Here is a 21734-nt window from a genome sequence, read left to right as displayed (position 1 = left end):
AAGTGGGACTGTTGTTCCCTTGTCATTTAATTGGTACATTAACTATCAATATAGCATTAAACAGTTTTCCAGATTGTATTTGGACAACAACTATAAAATTGCGATATGAATATTGGATCAAGGACTGAGACAACCTGGTTAAATTTGGGTCCTGAGGCAATACCAGTTGAGAACCACTGCTGTAGAGTGTTTGTGTGAGTATGATGGTTACTCACAGAGATGTAGACGGCGGCAAAGGAAGCCAGTGTGGCATGCTGAGACGGAAAAGACTTTCTGGAAAGGAACAGGGAAAGAGGGGAAGAGGAGAGGATGGACAGAAATAGATAGTTTAGTGTTGGAGCCAACATTGACTCTACAAATCAGTGGAGGACACAGGTTAATGCCACGACCATCAAACAAACTCACTAAATAGGTAGGTACAATCTGTGTTCTCTACAAATGTTGTTCATGATTTAATTTGATTTACCTACACACTGAAGAAGGCTGTGTATGCTATCCCGATGCAGTAAAAATTTAAAAAATACATGGAAAATGAATGAAGCTTTATGTGACATAACTTTGAGTGCGGCCCCATCAAACTTCATTAGTTACGTGAATTCACGGGTTTTACACACCAACCAAACATCTGGGAGAGCGCAATGGTACTTTCTTTATTTACAATCTCAAAAATATATTATATCTTATGGCATGGTTGTTCAGTAGGTGAGAGAATTCTGTTGAGCTGAAACATTCCTAAATGCTGCAGTACATCATACACAGTACCAGTCAAAGGTTTGGACACACCTACTCATTCAAGGGTTTTTCTTAATTTTTACTATTTTCTACACTGTAGAATAATAGTGAAGACATCAAAACTATGAAATAACACATATGGAATCATGTAATAACCAAATAAGTTTGCACTGATGACAGCCTTGCACACTCCGTTAACAATTTGGAAAACACAATCCAGTAACATACAGTGAGGGAAAAAAGTATTCGATCCCTTGCTGATTTTGTACGTTTGCCCACTGACAAAGAAATGATCAGTCTATAATTTTAATGGTAGGTTTATTTGAACAGTGAGCAAGAATAACAGAATAACAGAATAAAAACAGAAAAATCCAGAAAAACGCATGTCAAAAATGTTATAAATTGATTTGCATTTTAATGAGGGAAATAAGTATTTGACCCCTGCAAAACATGACTTAGTACTTGGTGGCAAAACCCTTGTTGGCAATCGCAGAGGTCAGACGTTTCTTGTAGTTGGCCACCAGGTTTGCACACATCTCAGGAGGGATTTTGTCCCACTCCTCTTTGCAGATCTTCTCCAAGTCATTAAGGTTTCGAGGCTGACGTTTGGCAACTCGAACCTTCAGCTCCCTCCACAGATTTTCTATGGGATTAAGGTCTGGAGACTGGCTAGGCCACTCCAGGACCTGAATGTGCTTTTTCTTGAGCCACTCCTTTGTTGCCTTGGCCGTGTGTTTTGGGTCATTGTCATGCTGGAATACCCATCCACAACCCATTTTCAATGCCCTGGCTGAGGGAAGGAGGTTCTCAACCAAGATTTGACGGTACATGGCCCCGTCCATCGTCCCTTTGATGCGGTGAAGTTGTCCTGTCCCCTTAGCAGAAAAACACCCCTAAAGCATAATGTTTCCACCTCCATGTTTGACGGTGGGGATGGTGTTCTTGGGGTCATAGGCAGCATACCTCCTCCTCCAAACACGGCGAATTGAGTTGATGTCAAAGAGCTCCATTTTGGTCTCATCTGACCACAACACTTTCACCCAGTTGTCCTCTGAATCATTCAGATGTTCATTGGCAAACTTCAGACGGGCATGTATATGTGCTTTCTTGAGCAGGGGGACCTTGCGGGCGCTGCAGGATTTCAGTCCTTCACGGCGTAGTGTGTTACCAATTGTTTTATTGGTGACTATTGTCCCAGCTGCCTTGAGATCATTGACAAGATCCTCCCATGTAGTTCTGGGCTGATTCCTCACTGTTCTCATGATCATTGCAACTCCACGAGGTGAGATCTTGCATGGAGCCCCAGGCCGAGGGAGATTGACAGTACTTTTGTGTTTCTTCCATTTGTGAATAATCGCACCAACTGTTAACACCTTCTCACCAAGCTGCTTGGCGATGGTCTTGTAGCCCATTCCAGCCTTGTGTAGGTCTACAATCTTGTCCCTGACATCCTTGGAGAGCTCTTTGGTCTTGGCCATGGTGGAGAGTTTGGAATCTGATTGATTGATTGCTTCTGTGGACAGGTGTCTTTTATACAGGTAACAAACTGAGATTAGGAGCACTCCCTTTAAGAGTGTGCTCCTAATCTCAGCTCATTACCTGTATAAAAGACACCTGGGAGCCAGAAATCTTTCTGATTGAGAGGGGGTCAAATACTTATTTCCCTCATTAAAATGCCAATCAATTTATAACATTTTTGAAATGTGTTTTTCCGGATTTTTTGGTTGTTATTCTGTCTCTCACTGTTCAAATAAACCTACAATTAAAATTATAGACTGATCATTTCTTTGTCACTGGGCAAACGTACAAAATCAGCAGGGATCAAATACTTTTTTCCCTCACTGTAACTATAAAACATATACTTTCATAGGTGCACATGAGCTTCTTTCAACATAAAAACCCACTTTTTGACTGGGGTAACTCATTGAAAAGCACAGGTTAATCCATTGTATACAGTGTATTATTTGCACCCCTTGACTTTTTCCACATTTTGTTGTGTTACAGACTAAATTGAAAATGTATTAAATTGAGATTCATTGTCACTGGCCTACACACAATACCCCATCATGTCAAAGTGGAGTTATGATTTAAGACATTTTTACAAATGAATTACAAATCAAAATATGAGATGTCTTGAGTCAATAAGTATTCAACCCTTTTGTTATGGCAAGCCTAAATAAGGTCAGGAGTAAAAACTTGCATAACAAGTCACATAATACGTTGCATGGACTCACTCTGTGTGCAATAATAGTGTTTAACATGATTTTTGAATGACTACCTCATCTCGGTACCACCACACAGGGACCTCTGTAAGGTCCCTCAGTCGAGCAGTGAACTTCAAACACAGATTCAACCACAAAGACCAGGGAGATTTTCCAATGCCTCGCAAAGAAGGGCAACTATTGGTAGATGGGTAAAAATAAAAAGCAGACATTGAATATCCCTGTGAGCATGGTGAAGTTATTAATTACACTTTGAATGGTGAATGAATACATCCACTCACTGCAAAGATACAGATGCCCTTCCTAACTCAGTTGCCAGAGAGGAGGGCAACCGCTCAGTGATTTCATCATGAGGCCAATGGTTACTTTAAAACAGTTACAGAGTTTAAGGCTATGATAGGAGAAAACTGAGGATGGATCAACAACATTGTAGTTACTCAACAATACTAGCCTAATTGAGAGAGTAAAAATAAGGAAGCCTGTAAAGAATTCAAATATTTCAAAACATGCATTCACATTTCAGCAGGACAATAACCTAAAACACAAGGCCAAATCTACACTGGAGTTGCTTACCAAGAAGACAGTGAATGTTCCTGAGTGGCCGAGTTACAGTTTTGACTTAAATCTACTTGAAAATCTATGGCAAGACCTGAACATTTGACGGAGCTCCTAAAGACTTACCCAGAAAGACACAGCTGTAATCATTGCCAAATTTGCTACAAAGTATTGACTCAAGGGTGTGGATACTTATGTAAATTTGATATTTCTATTTTTCATATTAAATACATTTTCAAAAAAAAATCAAAACATGTTTTCAGTTTGTCATTATGAGGTATTGTGTGTAGATGGGTGAGAAAAAAACTATGTTTAATCCATTTTTATTTCAGGCTGTAACAGAACAAAATGTGGAATAACTCAAGGGGTATGAAATCAAATCAAATTTTATTGGTCGCCTACACATATTTAGCAGATGTTATTGCGGGTGTAGCGAAATGCTTGTATTCCTAGCTCCAACAGTGCAGTAATATCTAACAATTCACAACAATACAGACACATATAAATGAGAAATAATTTAATAAAAAAATACAGAAATATTAGGAGTCCGGAGAATATATATACATATATACAGTATATATATATATATATATATATATGTGTGTGTGTGTGTGTGTGTGTGTGTGTGTGTGTGTGTGTGTGATGGGATGTATAGACATTATGGACAGTATGTGGATAGAATATTTAGTATATCTGTAGCACAGGAGGTTGGTGCCACCTTAATTGGGAAGACGATCTTGGGGTGCCATTCCATTTACTCCGTTCCAGACATTATTATGAGCCTTCCTCCCATCAGCAACCTCCACTGATCTGTAGAATACTTAGGATAGAATAGTATATGTACAGCAATAGCTGAATACGATGGCATTAACTAGAATGCAGTATATATGGTATATGTCTATGTACATAGGGTAGCATCCTTTAAGGTGCAGGTTTGAGTGATCGGGTGGTAGCCAGCTATTGACAGTGACTAAGTTCAGGGCAGGGTAGTGGGGGGGGGGGGGGGTGAACAGGCTGTGGCTCGGGTAGCTGAGGTCCTTGATGATCTTCTTGGCCTTCCTGTGACATCGGGTGCTGTAGATGTCCTGGAGGGCAGGCAGTGTGCCCCCAGTGATGCATTGGGCAGACCGCACCACCATCTAGAAAGCCCTGCGGTTGCAGGCAGTGCAGTTGCGGTACCAGGCGGTGATACAGCCCGACAGGATGCTCTCAATTGTGCATCTGTATAAGTTTGTGAGGGTTTTACAGGCCGAGCCAAATTTCTTCAGCTTCAGCTTTTGCACCTTCTTCACCACCCTGTCTGTGTTGGTGGATCATTTCAAATTGTCAGTGATGCTTTCGCCGAGGAACTTTAAGCTTTTTACCTTCTCCACTGAGGTCCCATCGATGGGGGCGTGCTCCCTTTGCTGTCTCCTGAAGTCCATGATAAGTTCCTTAATTTTGTTGATGTTGAGGGAGAAGTTATTTTTGGGGCCCTAACCTCCTCTCTGTAGGCTGTCCCATCATTGTTGGTAATCAGGCCAACTACTGTTGTGTCGTCTGCAAACTTGATGATTGAGTTGGAGGTCTGCGTGGCCACAGAGTCATAGGCGAACAAAGACTACAGGAGGGGGCTGAGAAGGCACCCTTGTGTTGTTTCTTACATTCACGACATGGGGTGCGGCCCGTCAGGATGTCCAGGAACCAGTTGCGCAGGGAAGGTTTCAGACCCAGGGCCCCGAGTTTATTGATGAGCTTGGAGGGTACTATGCTGTTGAAGGAGGACGTGTAGTCAATAAACAGCATTCTTACATAGCTATTCCTCTTGTCCAGATGGGATTGGGCAGTGTGCAGTGCGATGGCGATTGCATCGTCTGTGGATCTATTGGGGCACTATGCATATTGAAGTGGGTCGAGGGTGTCAGGTAAGGTGGAGGTGATATGATCTTTAACTAGCCTCTCAAAGCACTTCATGATGACAGAAGTGAGTACTACGGAGCGATAGTCATTTAGTTCAGTTGCCTTTACTTTCTTGGGTACGGCACCAATGGTGGACATCTTGAAGCAAGTGGGGACAGCAGACTGGAATAGGGAGAGATTGAATATGTCTGTAAACAGCTGGTCTGCACATGCTGTGAGGAAGTGGCTAGGGATGCCATCTGGGCCAGCAGGCTTTCGAGGGTTAACACGATTAATTACATTTCTTACTCACATTGGCCATAGAGAATGAAAGCCCACAGTCCTCGGGAGCCTGCGTTGTTGGCACTGTGTTATCCTCAAAACGGGTGAAGGTGTTTTGCTTGTTCGGGAACAAGACGTCGGTGTCTGCGAAGTGGCTGTTTTCCCCTTTGTAATTTTGGATAGGTTGGAGTCCCTGCCACATACGTCTTGTGTCTGAACCGTTGAGTTGCGACTCCACTTTGTCTCTGTACTGACGTTTTGCCTGTTTGATTGACTTATGGAGGGCATAACTGCACTGTTTGTATTTGATAAGTTCAAGGATCCAATTCAGGAAAGTCTTATTTCTGGTCGGAGCTACCGCTGCTTTGATATCCAAAAGTTATTTCCGGCTGTATGTAATAACACGTAAAACGTTCTAGGCTAATAATATAAGAAATAACACAAACATTTTTTTAAATACTGCAAAATTGCTTAGGAGCTAGAAGCAGAGCTGCCATGTCTATCGGCGCCATCTTCAGCTCTTCAGATGAATACTAAAGAGAAGAAAAACATTGAACTGTTGTACCAATCTCTTCTAGGGGTCTTTATATAGTTCATTAGAGTTAGACTGTTAGACAGTGGGCTAGGATGTCACAGAGAGGAACAGAGACTGTTTATGCCCTGAGCTACTGTCAGTTTTGAGCTTTTAATGGTGCAGGCTGAATTTAATGGTCCGTTTCATCTGTCTGTTCACAGGATGAATAAGACCATAAAGGCTATACATTAGTCTTAGAATGACTAAGAGGGGCACGACAATATTAGACACAGATACACATATTAATCTTCCATGGGTAATGGCACTGTCTGTCTTCAGCTCTTCAGGAGAATGGGATTATTTTTTAGATAAACCTCGATAATTCAATTCAGGGGAGACAGTAGCGAGAAACAACTGAACACAACATATCCCTTTTGAATGATAGTATCTCAAATGTTATGGTTTTACGTCTGCCGCTCTGGATGGAGAGCTATCTATCAAGGAGAAGGCAAAAAGTTTTCTTTAATTTATTTTTGGACAGCAATGATTTACACTGTGGTGTTCCTCAAGACACCTGCCTAGGCCCACTCCTCTACTCTATCTTGACTAATGATTTACCCTCAGTAATGAATAAAGCAAGAGTGGTTATGTATGCTGATGACTATAATGTATAGCGCTGCATGAACACACTGTATAATGAGCTAACAGTACTGAGCAAAGAACTAAGAACTGTGTTTGAGTGGGTTAACATGAATACATTTCTTAAACAAAATGCATTGTATTTGGTCGAATATATATGCTTGCCTCATGACCTTCAATTACACTTGTAAATGGATGTGTTCCCTGTAGAACAAGTAAAAAATACCAAATTACTTGGTATCACATTGGACACAGCTCTATCCTGGTCTGAACATATGTGACCCCTTTCAAGAAGTTAGGCGTATGTCGCACGTCACTACTTTACAGGAGAGACATTTGAACATTATTTTCATTTTTTTTTATCTAAATGTGTTTTGGGGCAGAAACGGAACATGTGAACTTTTCTGTGCCATAATAACAAACTTATATTCTATCTGTAAATACAAATAAAACATTTACATTACAAGCCTAGTTGGTTTAGCCACAGAAAAAGACAGGAACCTGGCTGAGATAATGGATGGGCTGGACTTGCCGAGAGATGTGTTCGGATTGGTCTGCCATGTAGCACGCTTCTGTCTATAACATGAGCTGCTCAGTATGTGTAGATAATCCGTACTACTGCAGCTTTTTTGAAAGACATAACTTTAGCCCTGGAGAACTGCAAAAGTGTTGCTACTACTCTCAAAAACATTGCTGCCCATAATTTAGCAGACGCTATTGACAAAGATCAGTGAGAAAAAGTTGTGATGGACTACTTTCTGCACACATTCAGTGTGAACCGAAGTGGCTTGATACAACAACAGGCCAAACAAGCTGTATCTAACTACAAACCAAATGGAAAAGACACGCTGCCATGAAGCATTCATCAATGTATACGGGTAACAGTCTAGCTACATTTTCTGATATTATACGTTCTAATTTTGCCAAAGTCATTTTCATATCAAGTTAAAGCGTACTGTTAGCTAGCTAGCGAGCATTAGCTTGATGGCTCGCTAGCTATCGTTATGTGTATGATCTGTGTAGTAATATAATTTATAACTCAGAAAGTAATTTGTATTGCTAGTTATAGCCTACTGTTAGCTAGCTAGCTAACACCGAACCTAGTTGGTTAGCTTTAGCTACCTGCAGATTCATACTCCAGCATTTCATGCATGTTTGCTAGCTATGACAATATGTTTGTATTGTAGCTTTGGGTTGGGATTATGGTTTATTGTTAAACTAGCTAGCTACATGTCTAAACAAAATACTCCACTTCGCCAGATGATTACATGATCCAACAAGTTAGCCAGGTGTGTCTGGGGGTGATTATGGCCATCTATTGTATTTCATGAACATGTGTACATGTCTAGTACACATGTGTGACACATCCACTTACTTTAGCTAGATGTGGCTGGGGGGTGGTTATAGAATTTATTTCACATGGCCCATCAATTTAGACAAGTGTCTCTGGGTAAGGATCCTCTTAATAATTTCACCACTTTTAGTCTTGAAATCTTTGTGTTTACAACACTACTTTTTCACTCTGTTTAGGACATGGCCTCAGAAAATTTGCTCAAAAATTGATTTTAACCTCTTACATCTAGACTACTATTACCCACTATCCGAAGGGTAACGAAGGGTGACGCGCCCGGCGCGTTTCGTGACAAAAAAAATCAAAATATTCCATTACCGTACTTCGAAGCATGTCAAACGCTGTTTAAAATCAATTTTTATGCGATTTTTCTCGTAAAAAAGCGATAATATTCCGACCGGGAGTCGTTGTTTTCATTCAAAGACTGAAAATGAAAACATGGAGTCTTCTCGTGCACGCGCCCCCAGTCTCATTGTTCTCAGATCGACCACTATCCAAATGCGCTACTGTTTTTCAGCCATGGCCTGCAAAGTCATCATTCAACGTTCTGGCGCCTTCTGAGAGCCTATGGGAGCGTTAGAAAATGTCACGTTATGCCAGAGATCCCCGATTTCAAAAAGGCTTTACAACGAAAGCAAAACATTAGATTATGTCAGCAGAGTACCCAGCCAGAAATAATCAGACACCCATTTTTCAAGCTAGCATATAATGTCACAAAAACCCAGAAGACAGCTAAATGCAGCACTAACCTTTGATGATCTTCATCAGATGACACACCTAGGACATTATGTTATACAATACATGCATGTTTTGTTCAATCAAGTTCATATTTATATCAAAAACCAGCTTTTTACATTAGCATGTGACGTTCAGAACTAGCATACCCCCCGCAAACTTCCGGCGAATTTACTAACAATTTACTAAATTACTCACGATAAACGTTCACAAAAAGCATAACAATTATTTTAAGAATTATAGATACAGAACTCCTCTATGCACTCGATATGTCCGATTTTAAAATAGCTTTTCGGTGAAAGCACATTTTGCAATATTCTAAGTAGATAGCCCGGCATCACAGGGCTAGCTATTTAGACACCCAGCAAGTTTAGCCTTCACCAAACTCCGATTTACTATTAGAAAAGTTTGATTACCTTTCCTGTTCTTCGTTAGAATGCACTCCCAGGACTTCTACTTCAATAACAAATGTTGGTTTAGTCCAAAATAATCCATAGTTATGTTCCAACAGCGGCGTTTTGTTCGTGCGTTCAAGACACTATCCGAATGGTAAATAAGGGTCACGCGCACGGCGCATTTCGTGACAAAAGATTTCTAAATATTTCATTACCGTACTTCGAAGCATGTCAACCGCTGTTTAAAATACATTTTTATGCTATTTTTCTCGTAAAAAAGCGATAATATTCCGACCGGGAATCTGCAATTAGGTAAACAGACGACAGAAAATAAATCACTGGGTCGACTCGGGCACGCGCCTAAGCCCTTTGTCCTCTGATCGGCCACTTGGCAAAGGCGATAATGTGTTTCAGCCAGAGGCTACCTCGATATCGTTCAGCTTTTTCCCGGGCTCTGAGAGCCTATGGGAGCCGTAGGAAGTGTCACGTTACAGCTAAGATCCTGAGTCTTCAATAAACAGAGACAAGAAGAACGACACCTTGTCAGACAGGCCACTTCCTGCATGAAATCTTCTCAGGTTTTTGCCTGCCATATGAGTTCTGTTATACTCACAGACACCATTCAAACAGTTTTAGAAACTTTAGGATGTTTTCTATCCAAAGCCAATAATTATATGCATATTCTAGTTACTGGGCAGGAGTAGTAACCAGATTAAATCGGGTACGTTTTTTATCCGGCCGTGTAAATACTGCCCCCTAGCCCTAACAGGTTAAAGGAGAGTCTTGTTTTTAAAATGGTGTAAAATAGTCATATGTTTGAAAAATGGAAGTTTTCGGATTTTCGAGGAGTTTGTATTTCGCGCCACGCCTATCATTGGATATTGGAGCAGGTGTTCCGCTAGCGGAACGTCTAGATGTAAGATTAAAGAGATGGGTGGTGCTTAAGAGGGTGTGAATTATGCTGAATAGGTGTAGACAAAGAAGAGCTCTCCAGTAGGTGTACCAAAATATTCAAGGGCCATTTTCTCAAAAGCGGGGTTAGTGTATCAACTTTCAAAGCAGAATTACTTTCCTATTGTTCCTGCAGTGATATACGATTTTGTAGCTCCGAGTCTCTACTTGTATCCAATATAAAAAACACAATTTCAAATGTTGCTACATTAGACCAAATAGAGGCATATAGATATATATATAGATCACATTGTAATTATAACAGATAAGAGCATTGCTATAACAAGAAAATGTTCTGAGCATGTAACATCCAGCACTCTGAATCAGGTGATTCAATCTTTGATTCTATCACACCTAGATTACTGTCATATGGTCATCTGCAGCAAAAAATAAACAAAAAAGCTCCAACTTGCTTAAAACAGGGCTGCCATTGTTTTATCTGTATGAATGTCAACTGAATGTATCAGAATCTCTCATGCTGTCCCATTGAAAGCAAATTACTATACAGTCTTCTGATTTTCATTAGGAATGTAACATTTTCAACAAACCACAGTCTTTTTCAGACCAACTAGTGTATACTAGCAACAAACATAACCACCAAACCAGACAGGAAGTTCAGGTGATCTGATACCCCCGAGGACAAAGAGTTATATACAGAGCCATCACTGAATGGAATTATTTACCAATTTCTCAGGCAAAAAGTAAATCCACCTTCAAGAAAGCAATAAAAGAACATCTAATGCGATCAACCATATGACTGCACAGATACTAATGCCAGACAGCATCTCCTGAATGTTAAATGTATTACCGGTCAGGTATTTTAATTGTCTGTAATGCCTACTTGTTAAAAGTTTGTAGCGTCTTAATGTAAATTGTAATTGTTTGTAATGTCTTTTTAGTTCTGTGTTGGACCCCAGGAAGATTAGCTGACATTACGTGTCAGCTAATGGGGACCCTAATAATACTTTTCATTCAAATCTCACCATGTGCTTTCCCTTAACCGCTCACTCCAGATGAAAACTCCATACATCTATTTTTCCTGAATCCACACAAGCTATTTGCTGATGTGCAAAAGAGTCCCTTTCCCAACCTCATTAGCAAGAACATCAAAAGGTTCTCTTTACTCTACAGCCATGATAACCATAATTAGAAACCGAAATAGCTTCGCTGCTGCTTGTCTTGTCTGGGTCCTTGTGTTTATACATCCAAACAGAACTGAACAACTCAAACTCCGCGTAATCCCCGGAAAAATAACCCATTGAACTGTGCTAATGACTCAAGTCTGCTGCTACTGAATAATTGGAGGTATTAGATTAACTCACACATCAATACAACTTGCAGACAAAATGTGCTTTGATTGACAGTGTAGATATTTGAATACTTTAACTCTAGGATCATAATATCGTCAGAAAAATGCAGAAACCTCTGAAAGAGCTTTAGCTCTGTTTTCCATAGATTACAATGAAGCACTAAGTCTAACGTTTCAGTCGACGCTCTTATCGAGAGCGACTTAAAGTAGTTAGTACGTACATTTTCATACTGGTACCCCATGGTAATCGAACCCACAACCCTGGCATTACAAGCACCATGCTCTACCAAGTGAGCCACTCTACCAAGTAACCCACTCATGCTTAATGTCTATAGCCCGGTTCAAAGCTAACCCTAGCCTCAACCCTATCTCTAACCTAAGCACAATGTCCACACCCTGGGTCAACACTAACCTTAGCCATAACACTAACTTCATGTCCAGACCCCGGCTCAACCCTAAGCCTCAACACTAACCCAAGCTGCATGTCCACCTCCCGGTTCAACGCTAAACCTAGCCTCAACCACAACTCTATCCTTAACCGTAACCCTAGCTCATGTCCTCATCCTGGATCAACCCTAACCCTAGCCATAATCCTGACCCCTTAGCATCAGGTTGGTGGGGCAGAAACACATTGAGAGCTCTTTAGAGGTCAAAGGTGAAAGGTGAATGTGACAAACCTGCCCTGGTTGATGGCTGCGGTTTCGGACCCGGAGCAGATATCCTGCAGGATGTAGGTGTTCTCGTCGCAGGTTGTATTGAGCATGGCGTAGTTGGGTTTACACACAGTCAGAAAGTAAGGCGCATGATAGCCCGTCGCTAGCTGGAGGATGTCCGTGATGAGAGCTGTGGCACACAGGCCAAACACATGGACCCCTGGTTGGCAGAGACACACACATGCACGCACGACACATGCACACACATACACATGTACACACACATGCACACACACATGCACACACACCCAGTTAGCATAGATTTATTTTTTTACTTGGGCCTTGTCATGTCATTTTTTCATTATTCATAAAAATACATACATAAGGGGCTGAGACAGTCTCATCAAGTAAACCAAATTAAACTTACCAATAAATCTGACAGCTCTGCGGATGAAGGAGTTAAAGCTACAGCCTGCTGCATTGATGTCTGCCTCTGCCCCGACACCCTTCCTTTTTCTGGACAGACAGCAGAACAGGATCCCCTCTCCGATCATTATCTGTGGACAGAGACACGGTCATCACTGTGGACACATACACTTACAGCACACACACACACACACACACACACACACACACACACACACACACACACACACACACACACACACACACACACACACACACACACACACACACACACAGTAGGATTAAGAGATCACCTTTCCCATGAACTCTGTCTACCTCTGTTTCAAATGACTGCCTCTCCTCTCAGTGCTCTGTTTTCAGGATAAAGTAAAGCTCTCTGTCTTTGGCATAGCCCCAGACGAAAGGTTAGGGAAAGGCCAAGGCACACCTTCCCTGCAGTATGGAGTGCTATGGCCTACCATTCCAATGTACAACTCTCAGCACTAACCAGCTGTGGTAATCATGATTTTATAACCCACAAACACCTGACTGACCAATATCACAATACCTTCCAACTAGGCTTGGAGCGACATACCGTTTACCGGGGTATTTCGAAATACCAACGGTATGATTTTCAATACCGTACAAAAATATAGAAAAATAATAATTAGCCCTCACGTAGGCTGAGGAGGTGAGCGCTACACCACTGCTTATAACTTAAGTATAACTATAAGAAATCTAAGATGTGTCAAATAAATGATATCCAGCTCTGAGCTCCAGCTATGCATTTGGTTTGCTAACTTGCTAGCTAAGTGGGTAGATGTCAAGATCAATCTTCTCGTTATAGCAGAGACATCCCTAGTGCTCCCTGTGTGCACATTCGGTAATACCATATACCCTGATATGGTACAGAAACGGTATGACGCCCAACCCTACTTCCAATATAGGACATGAATAACTTCAGCCCCCTAGGTGGACTGTAAGTCTCTCCCTTGTGTCTGGAACTTTGACAAACAGGACCACAGGACACCTGGCTGTCGTCTGTGTCTGAATAATAAACCCCTCCACACTGACCTTCAAACACAATCCAATACCCTCTGCTCTGTTCAGAGGAGCTGAAACAATAAACACACACACATCACCACACCTGTCAATCAATCAGAATCGTTCTCTGTTACCTCATCCATAATTTCAGAACTCAGAACCAAATATTGTGGGCCAGCCAGCTACCACAAGAGACTACCCACGCCATGACAACTTTAATAAAGCATGAATCCCAATGGCACATCCTCTCCCACAGCTATGATACAGTCATTACTAGTCTATAATAACCCATCTTCTGTTTGTCAGTGTGAATGCATGAGGAGTTTATATCTCAGTGGGGCTGTATGTTTGATGTCAGCAGTGATCCACACCCTGTCCTGGCCTGGCACAGGCAGGGTGTTGTGAGAAGTAAGGGCTAAACCCCAGGGTGTTGTGGGTACTGGAGTATGGTCTAACTAAGCCTTTGGCGTAGGGTCTGCTGTCACACTGTGACGTGAATGAGGGGCCAGGTATCATGCAGCTATCACCATGGCAGCACACTCTGCCCATCTGACAGGTTGAGAGTGTGTGTGTGTGTGTGTGTGTGTGTGTGTGTGTGTGTGTGTGTGTGTGCCTGCGTGCGTGCGTGCGTGTGCGTCTGTGTGCGTCCGCGCGCGTGTGTGTGTCTGTGCGTGCGTGTGCGTCCGCGCGTGTGTCCGCGCGTGTGTGTGCGTGCGTGCGAGAGAGAGAGAGAGAGAGAGAGAGAGAGAGAGAGAGAGAGAGAGAGAGAGAGAGAGAGAGAGAGAGAGAGAGAGAGAGAGAGAGAGAGAGAGAGAGAGAGAGAGAGAGAGAGAGAGAGAGAGAGCAACAGAACACTGAGCTATGACAACTGGCCGAACCACAGGACCCTGCAGGACCCCTACCTGCAGGTACTTCCTTTCTAATGTTACATGTGTTCTATAATAAACCAATACACAGCGCTCCGATAGAGATGGTGAAAACGGCTAGACCATCTGAACTAATAGAATGTTGGAGCATTATCGTACTTACAGTAGACAGGTTAATTGTTGTTTGATGAGGTATTGAACTGTTCTATCATTTCACATGTTGTTATTGTGGTACGCTAGGCTAGGACTATACCTATACATACACATATTTCACAGCGTTAGCTGATGTTTGGGAACTGCATCTGAATGGATTGTAGATGCAATATAGACGGATTGACAGTGTTAGCATTCTGAACATTAAACATACTGTACACTCCCATATGCCCTGAGATATATTTCTGTCTCAGTGCCGTGATGTTTATTTTTTATTAATCCCAATCAGTATTTATTATCAGCTAGTACATCTCACTAAATGTAACTGATGTTAACAGTGCTACTAATGGACTGGAATTGTATTTGGTACTGTATGTACATGTCCGAAAGCACCAGACCAGTAGTAAACATGGACAGGAGAAATTGAGTAATCTTTACCTTTCAGAAAAGGGTGAGGGGTACAGTAGTTAAGTATGTGCTCTGACGTGCAGTCACAGTCAAACACGCATATTTTTAACCAATGGGTAAAAATAATAAAATAATGTTAATTGTGTAGATACTCCTCTAATAAAACCAATGGTCCAAATCTCATGTCTTTATCATAATCCGTTCTGAACTTATTGGAGTTTTTACCATTGTAGGATGGTCAAAATTAGGGTGACTAAATCAATGGAGGCCAGAGAAAAAAAGTGGTAAAAAAATCTGGAAAATAATTAAGGTTACCTGACAGGCTTACCATTGAACTTGTCATCTTTCTTCTCAAATCCGGAGGACATAAAACAATATGGAGGTAAGATAGATATTGATTTTGAGACATGACATGTAGTATTTTCATATTTTAGAATATGCTATTTATAATAATGGGAAGTTCCTGTTCTTTTTAAAAGCCTTCTCACAAAAACAAGCGTATCTCTGTGAAATGTCAAGGGAGCACTGAGCATACCGCAAGATGTTTTATTTTCAAAGCCTTTTACATTTAATTCAGCTTGTGTCATACTGATTTTGCTATTTGCGACCCACAACTTGGAAGACGACAACCACAAAATGTAAAAACCTCAAAAGTTTTGGTGAGAAAGCTGCCCCGCTCTGTCAACATAGCTCGGTGCTTATTATTGGATGTATTAGGTTAAGAAATCTGACTTTTTGGATATAATGTTAATTTGTTAATGATGTGTTAAAGAAAGACCCCACTGAACGATTCAGAACATGAACAATCATTTTATGTCTTGGTAAAAAAAAAAGAAGTGAAACATAAGGAAGTGAAATGTCATCACCAAAGTGCTTTTTCACCTACTCTGGGCAGAGTGGGTGGACACCTTACAGTCAGTAAGAGAAGATGCTTAGAAAAGCACCTTAGTCAACACCATTGTGAGGGGACATTTTAAAGAGGAAGAGAGAATAGTTCACACTTCAGAACAGTTTAGTCTTCTTGTCATTTTTCAAACACAGCAACATGCCTCCAGGACTCCCAGGAAGTCGAGTGTGAACTAATCAACGCGTTTCTGCATGAGCAGCCTGCTTGAAAACACAACAAAACACTGCAAGACCCACTCACTCATAACACCCACTTAAACCACAGAACAGAAAAAGAGGACCCCAAACTGTAGTTTCAAACTGTCAGTTCACCTGGGGACCTTTAGATAGCGATAACTCCATAGCCAGTGACAAAAACACATTGACTGAGTCAGGATAAGTCTTGAAGAGATTGCTAGCTACAGAGACTACTCTGGGGTGGCTGGCAGTCAAAAGCTGGCTGACAGTAGCAGCCACAGTCTACGTACCTGTGAGAACAGTCAGCCACAGTGTATTCACCTGAGAGAGAGTCTGACAGAGGACTGGAAACCCAAGATCTACTTGCTACAGTACCGAGCGTTGCTAGGAGATCTCTGTGAAAGTAATGTCTCATCAGACAACTAAAGTCAGTAGAATTCCACTGATGCCAGATACAATACATTACAAATGTATGTGGACACCTGCTCGTCACAAATCTCAGTCCGAGGGGTTTGAGGTCGGGGCTCTGTGCAGGCCAGTCAAGATATTCCACACTGATCTCGACAAACCATTTATATATGGACCTCGCTTTGTGCACACGGGCATTGCTATGCTGAAACAGGAAAGGGCCTTCCCCAAACTGTTACAGTACCACAAAGTTGGAACCACAGAATCATATAGAATGTAATTGTATGCTGTAGCGTTAAGAATTCCCTTCACTGCTGGTTCGATCCCAGGCAGCCGGCCACGACCGGGAGACCCATGAGGCGGCGCACAATTGGCTCAGCATCGTCCGAGTTAGGGGAGGTTTTGGCCGGCCGGGTTGTCCTTGTCCCATCGTGCTCTAGCGACTCCTGTTGTCCTTGTCCCAATGCACGCTGACATGGTCGCCAGGTGTACGGTGTTTCCTCTGACACATTGGTGTCGCTGGCTTCCGGGTTAAGCGAGCATTGTGTCAAGAAGCCGTGCGGCTTGGCGGGTTGTGTTTCGGAGGACGCACAGCTCTCGACCTTCGCCTCTCCCGAATCCGTACGGGAGTTACAGCGATGGAACAAGACTGTAACTACCAATTGGATATCACGAAATTGGGGAGAAAAATGTGAATTTTTTCTTTTAAATGAATTAAAAAGAAGAGGCCTAGCCTGAACCATGAAAAACAGCCCGAGACCATTATTCATCCTCCACCAAACTTTACAGTTGGCACTATGCATTCGGGCAGTTAGCGTTCTCCTGGCATCCGCCAAACCCAGATTCGTCCGTCGGACTGTCAGATGGTGAAGCGTGATTCATCACTCCAAAGACGCGTTTCCACTGCTCCAGAGTCCAATGGTGGTGAGCTTTACACCACTCCAGCCAATGCTTGGCATTGTGCATGGTGATCTTAGACTTGTGTGCGGCTGCTTGGCTATGAAAACTCATTTCATGACGCTCCCGACGAACAGTTCTTGTGCTAATGTTGCTTCCATAAGTAGTTTAGAATTCGGTAGTGAGTGTTGCAACTGAGGACAGATGATTTCTACGAGCTACGAGCTTCAGCACTCGGTTGTCGCGTTCTGTGAGCTTGTGTTGCCTACCACTTCGGGGCTAAACTGTTGTTGTTTCTATAAGTTACCACTTCACAATAATAGCACTTACAGTTGACCGGGGCAGCTCTAGCAGGGCAGAAATCTGACAAACTGACTTGTTGGAAAGGTGGCATCCTATGACGGTGCCACGTTGAAAGTCGCTGAGCTCTTCAGTAAGACCATTCTACTGCCAATGTTTTTGTCTATGGAGATTGCATGGCTCTGTGCTCGGTTTTATACACCTGTCAGCAACGGGTGTGGCTGAAATAGCCGAATCCACTAAATTGAAGATACTTTTGTAAATACAGTGCTTTCGGAAAGTATTCAGACCCCTTGACTTTTTCCTCAATTTGTTATGTTACAGCCTTATTCTAAAATGGATTAAAGAAATACAAAATCTCAGCAATCTACACACAATACCTATTAATACCTCATAATACAATACCTCATAATGACAAAAACAGGTTTTTAGAATTTGTTGCTAATTTATATATATAAAAAAACAGAAAGGCCTTATTTACACATTGGTATAAGACTTGAAATTCAGCTCAGGTGCATCCTGTTTCCATTGATCATCTTTGAGATGTATCTACAAATTGATTGGAGTCCACCTGTGGTAAATTAAACAGCTGTACATTTAAATGAAACATGGTGAAGCCCCAAAATTGCCCTCGCTAGAAGCCTGTGTTTCAGACATAAGGAAGTGGATGGCTGCAAACTTTCTACTTTTAAACTTGGACAAAACAGAGATGCTTGTTCTAGGTCCCAAGAAACAATGAGATCTTCTGTTAAATCTGACAATTAATCTTGATGGTTGTACAGTCGTCTCAAATAAAACTGTGAAGAACCTCGGCGTTACTCTGGACCCTGATCTCTCTTTTGAAGAACATATCAAGACTGTTTCAAGGGCAGCTTTTTTCCATCTATGTAACATTGCAAAAATCAGAAACTTTCTGTCCACAAATGAAGCAGAAAAATTTATCCATGCTTTTGTTACTTCTAGGTTGGACTACTGCAATGCTCTACTTTTAGTTAGTGCTAAATACGGCTGCTAGAATCCTGACTAGAACCAAAACATTTGATCATATTACTCCAGTGCTAGCCTCCCTACACTGGCTTTCTGTTAAGGCAAGGGCTAATTTCAAGGTTTTACTGCTAACCTACAAAGCATTACATGGGCTTGCTCCTACCTATCTTTCCGATTTGGTCCTGCCGTACATACCTACATGTACGCTACGGTCACAAGACGCAGGCCTCCTAATTGTCCCTAGAATTTCTAAGCAAATAGCTGGAGGCAGGGCTTTCTCCTATAGAGCTCCATTTTTATGGAATGGTCTGCCTACCCATGTGAGAGATGCAGACTCGGTCTCAACCTTTAAGTCTTTACTGAAGACTCATCTCTTCAGTGGGTCCTATGATTGAGTGTAGTCTGGCCCAGGAGTGTGAAGGTGAATGGAAAGGCGCTGGAGCAACGAACCGCCCTTGCTGTCTCTGCCTGGCCGGTTCCCCTCTCTCCACTGGGATTCTCTGCCTCTAACCCTATTACAGGGGCTGAGTCACTGGCTTATTGGTGTTCTTCCATGCCGTCCCTAGGACGGGTGCGTCACTTGAGTGGGTTGAGTCACTGACGTGGTCTTCCTGTCTAGGTTGGCGCCCCCCCTTGGGTTGTGCCGTGGCGAAGATCTTTGTGGGCTATACTCGGCCTTGTCTCAGGATGGTAAGTTGGTGGTTGAAGATATCCCTCTAGTGGTGTGGGGGCTGTGCTTTGGCAAAGTGGGTGGGGTTATATCCTTCCTGTTTGGCCTTGTCCGGGGGTATCGTCGGATGGGGCCACAGTGTCTCCTGACCCCTCCTGTCTCAGCCTCCAGTATTTATGCTGCAGTAGTTTATGTGTCGGGGGGCTAGGGTCAGTCTGTTATATCTGGAGTATTTCTCCTGTCTTATCCGGTGTCCTGTGTGAATTTAAGTATGCTCTCTCTAATTCTCTCTTTCTCTCTTTCTTTCTTTCTTTCTTTCTTTCTCTCTCTCGGAGGACCTGAGCCCTAGGACCATGCCTCAGGACTACCTGACATGATGACTCCTTGCTGTCCCCAGTCCACCTGGCCCTGCTGCTGCTCCAGTTTCAACTGTTCTGCCTACGGCTATGGAACTCTGACCTGTTCACCGCACGTGCTACCTGTCCCAGACCTGCTGTTTTCTACTCTCTAGAGACAGCAGGAGCGGTAGAGATACTCTCAATGATCGGCTATGAAAAGCCAACTGACATTTACTCTTGAGGTGCTGACTTGTTGCACTCTCGACAACTGGGATTATTATTATTTGACCATGCTGGTCATTTATGAACATTTGAACATCTTGGCCATGTTCGGTTATAATCTCCAACCGGCACAGCCAGAAGAGGACTGGCCACCCCTCATAGCCTGGTTCCTCTCTAGGTTTCTTCCTAGGTTTTGGCCTTTCTAGGGAGTTTTTCCTAGCCACCGTGCTTCTACACCTGCATTGCTTGCTGTTTGGGGTTTTAGGCTGGGTTTCTGTACAGCACTTTGAGATATCAGCTGATGTAATATGGGCTATATAAATACATTTGATTTGATTTGAAATTGATTGGACATTAGTTGGAAAGCCATACACCGGTCTATATAAGATCCCATAGTTGACAGTGCATGTCAGAGCAAAAGCCATGAGGTTGAAGGAATTGTCAGTTGAGCTCCGAGACAGGATTGTGTCGAGACACAGATCGGTGAAAGGGTACCAAAAAATGTCTGCAGCATTGATGGTCCACAATTCAAGTTGCCTTCATCTTCCTAGAGCTGGCCACCCGGCCAAACTGAGCAATTGGGGGAGAAGGGCCTTGGTCAGGGAGATGACCAAGAACCCAATGGTCTCTCTAATAGAGCTCTAGAGTTTCTCTGTGGAGATGGGAAAACCTTCCAGATGGACAACCATCTCTGCAGCACTCTACCAATCAGGCCTTTTATGGTAGAGTTGCCAGACGGAAGCCACTCCTCAGTAAAAGGCACATGACAGCCCTCTTGGAGTTCGCCAAAAGGCACTTAAAGACTCTCAGACCATGAGAAACAAGATTCTCTGGTCTGATGAAACCAAGATTGAACTATATGGCCTGAATGCCAAGCGTCAAGTCTGGAGGAAACCTGGCACCATCCCTACCTCAAAGCATGGTGGTTGCAGCATCATGATGTGGGGATATTTTTCAGCAGCAGGGACTGGGAGACTAGTCAGGATCGAGGCAAAGATGAAGGGAGCAATGTATAGAGCGATCCTTGATGAAAACCTGCTCCAGAGCACTCAGGATCTCAGACTGGGGCGAAGGTTCACCTTCCAACAGGACAATGACCTTAAGCACACAGCCAGGACAACGCAGGAGTGGCTTCGGGACAAGTCTCTGAATGTCCTTGAGTGGCCCAGCCAGAGCCCGGACTTGAACCCGATCGAGCATCTCTGGAGAGACCTGAAAATAGCTGTGCAGCAACACTCCCCATCCAACCTGACAGAGCTTGAGAGGATCTACAGAGAGGAATGGGAGAAACTCCCCAAATACAGGTGTGTCAAGCTTGTAGCGTCATACCCAAAATTAATCGAGGATGTAATCGCTGTCAAAGGTGCGTCAACAAAGTACTGAGTAAAGGGTCAGAATACTTATGTAAATGTAATATTTCAGTATATTTTTTTATACATTTGCAAAAATGTCCAAAAACCTGTTTTTGCTTTGTCATTATGGGTTATTATGTGTAGATCGATGAGGGAAAAAAAATATTTAATACATTTTAGAATAAGGCTGTAATGTAACAAAATGTTCAAAAAGTCAAGGGGTCTGAATACTTTCCAATTGCACTGTATAGTGTAGTTGAAGATGCTATTTGTGATAAGTGCCTTTTCTTTTTATAAGTGCCTCAGATCAATACAGGAGGATTCTGGTAGTAAACAAGGATTTCTGGTGGATAGAGAAAATATTTTGATGAGAGTTAGAGTTTTG

General features: G+C 42.5%; 1 protein-coding gene across 1 annotated transcript in view; it reads right to left on the bottom strand.

Moving 5' to 3' along the window:
* Nucleotides 1-21734, bottom strand: part of plppr4b (phospholipid phosphatase related 4b) — a 41907-nt gene that overhangs the window by 8757 nt on the left and 11416 nt on the right. Inside the window, exons 3-5 of the mRNA XM_029698455.1 lie at nucleotides 12644-12773; nucleotides 12241-12436; nucleotides 216-273 (exon numbers count right to left, since the gene is read on the bottom strand). Of these exons, the coding sequence (XP_029554315.1) occupies nucleotides 216-273; nucleotides 12241-12436; nucleotides 12644-12773 (384 nt within the window). The remainder of the gene's footprint in view (nucleotides 1-215; nucleotides 274-12240; nucleotides 12437-12643; nucleotides 12774-21734) is intronic.

The sequence above is a fragment of the Salmo trutta genome, chromosome 2, assembly GCF_901001165.1.
Source record: "Salmo trutta chromosome 2, fSalTru1.1, whole genome shotgun sequence".
In the NCBI taxonomy this organism is placed as follows: domain Eukaryota; kingdom Metazoa; phylum Chordata; class Actinopteri; order Salmoniformes; family Salmonidae; genus Salmo; species Salmo trutta.
This window is presented reverse-complemented; position numbering and strand designations above follow the sequence as displayed.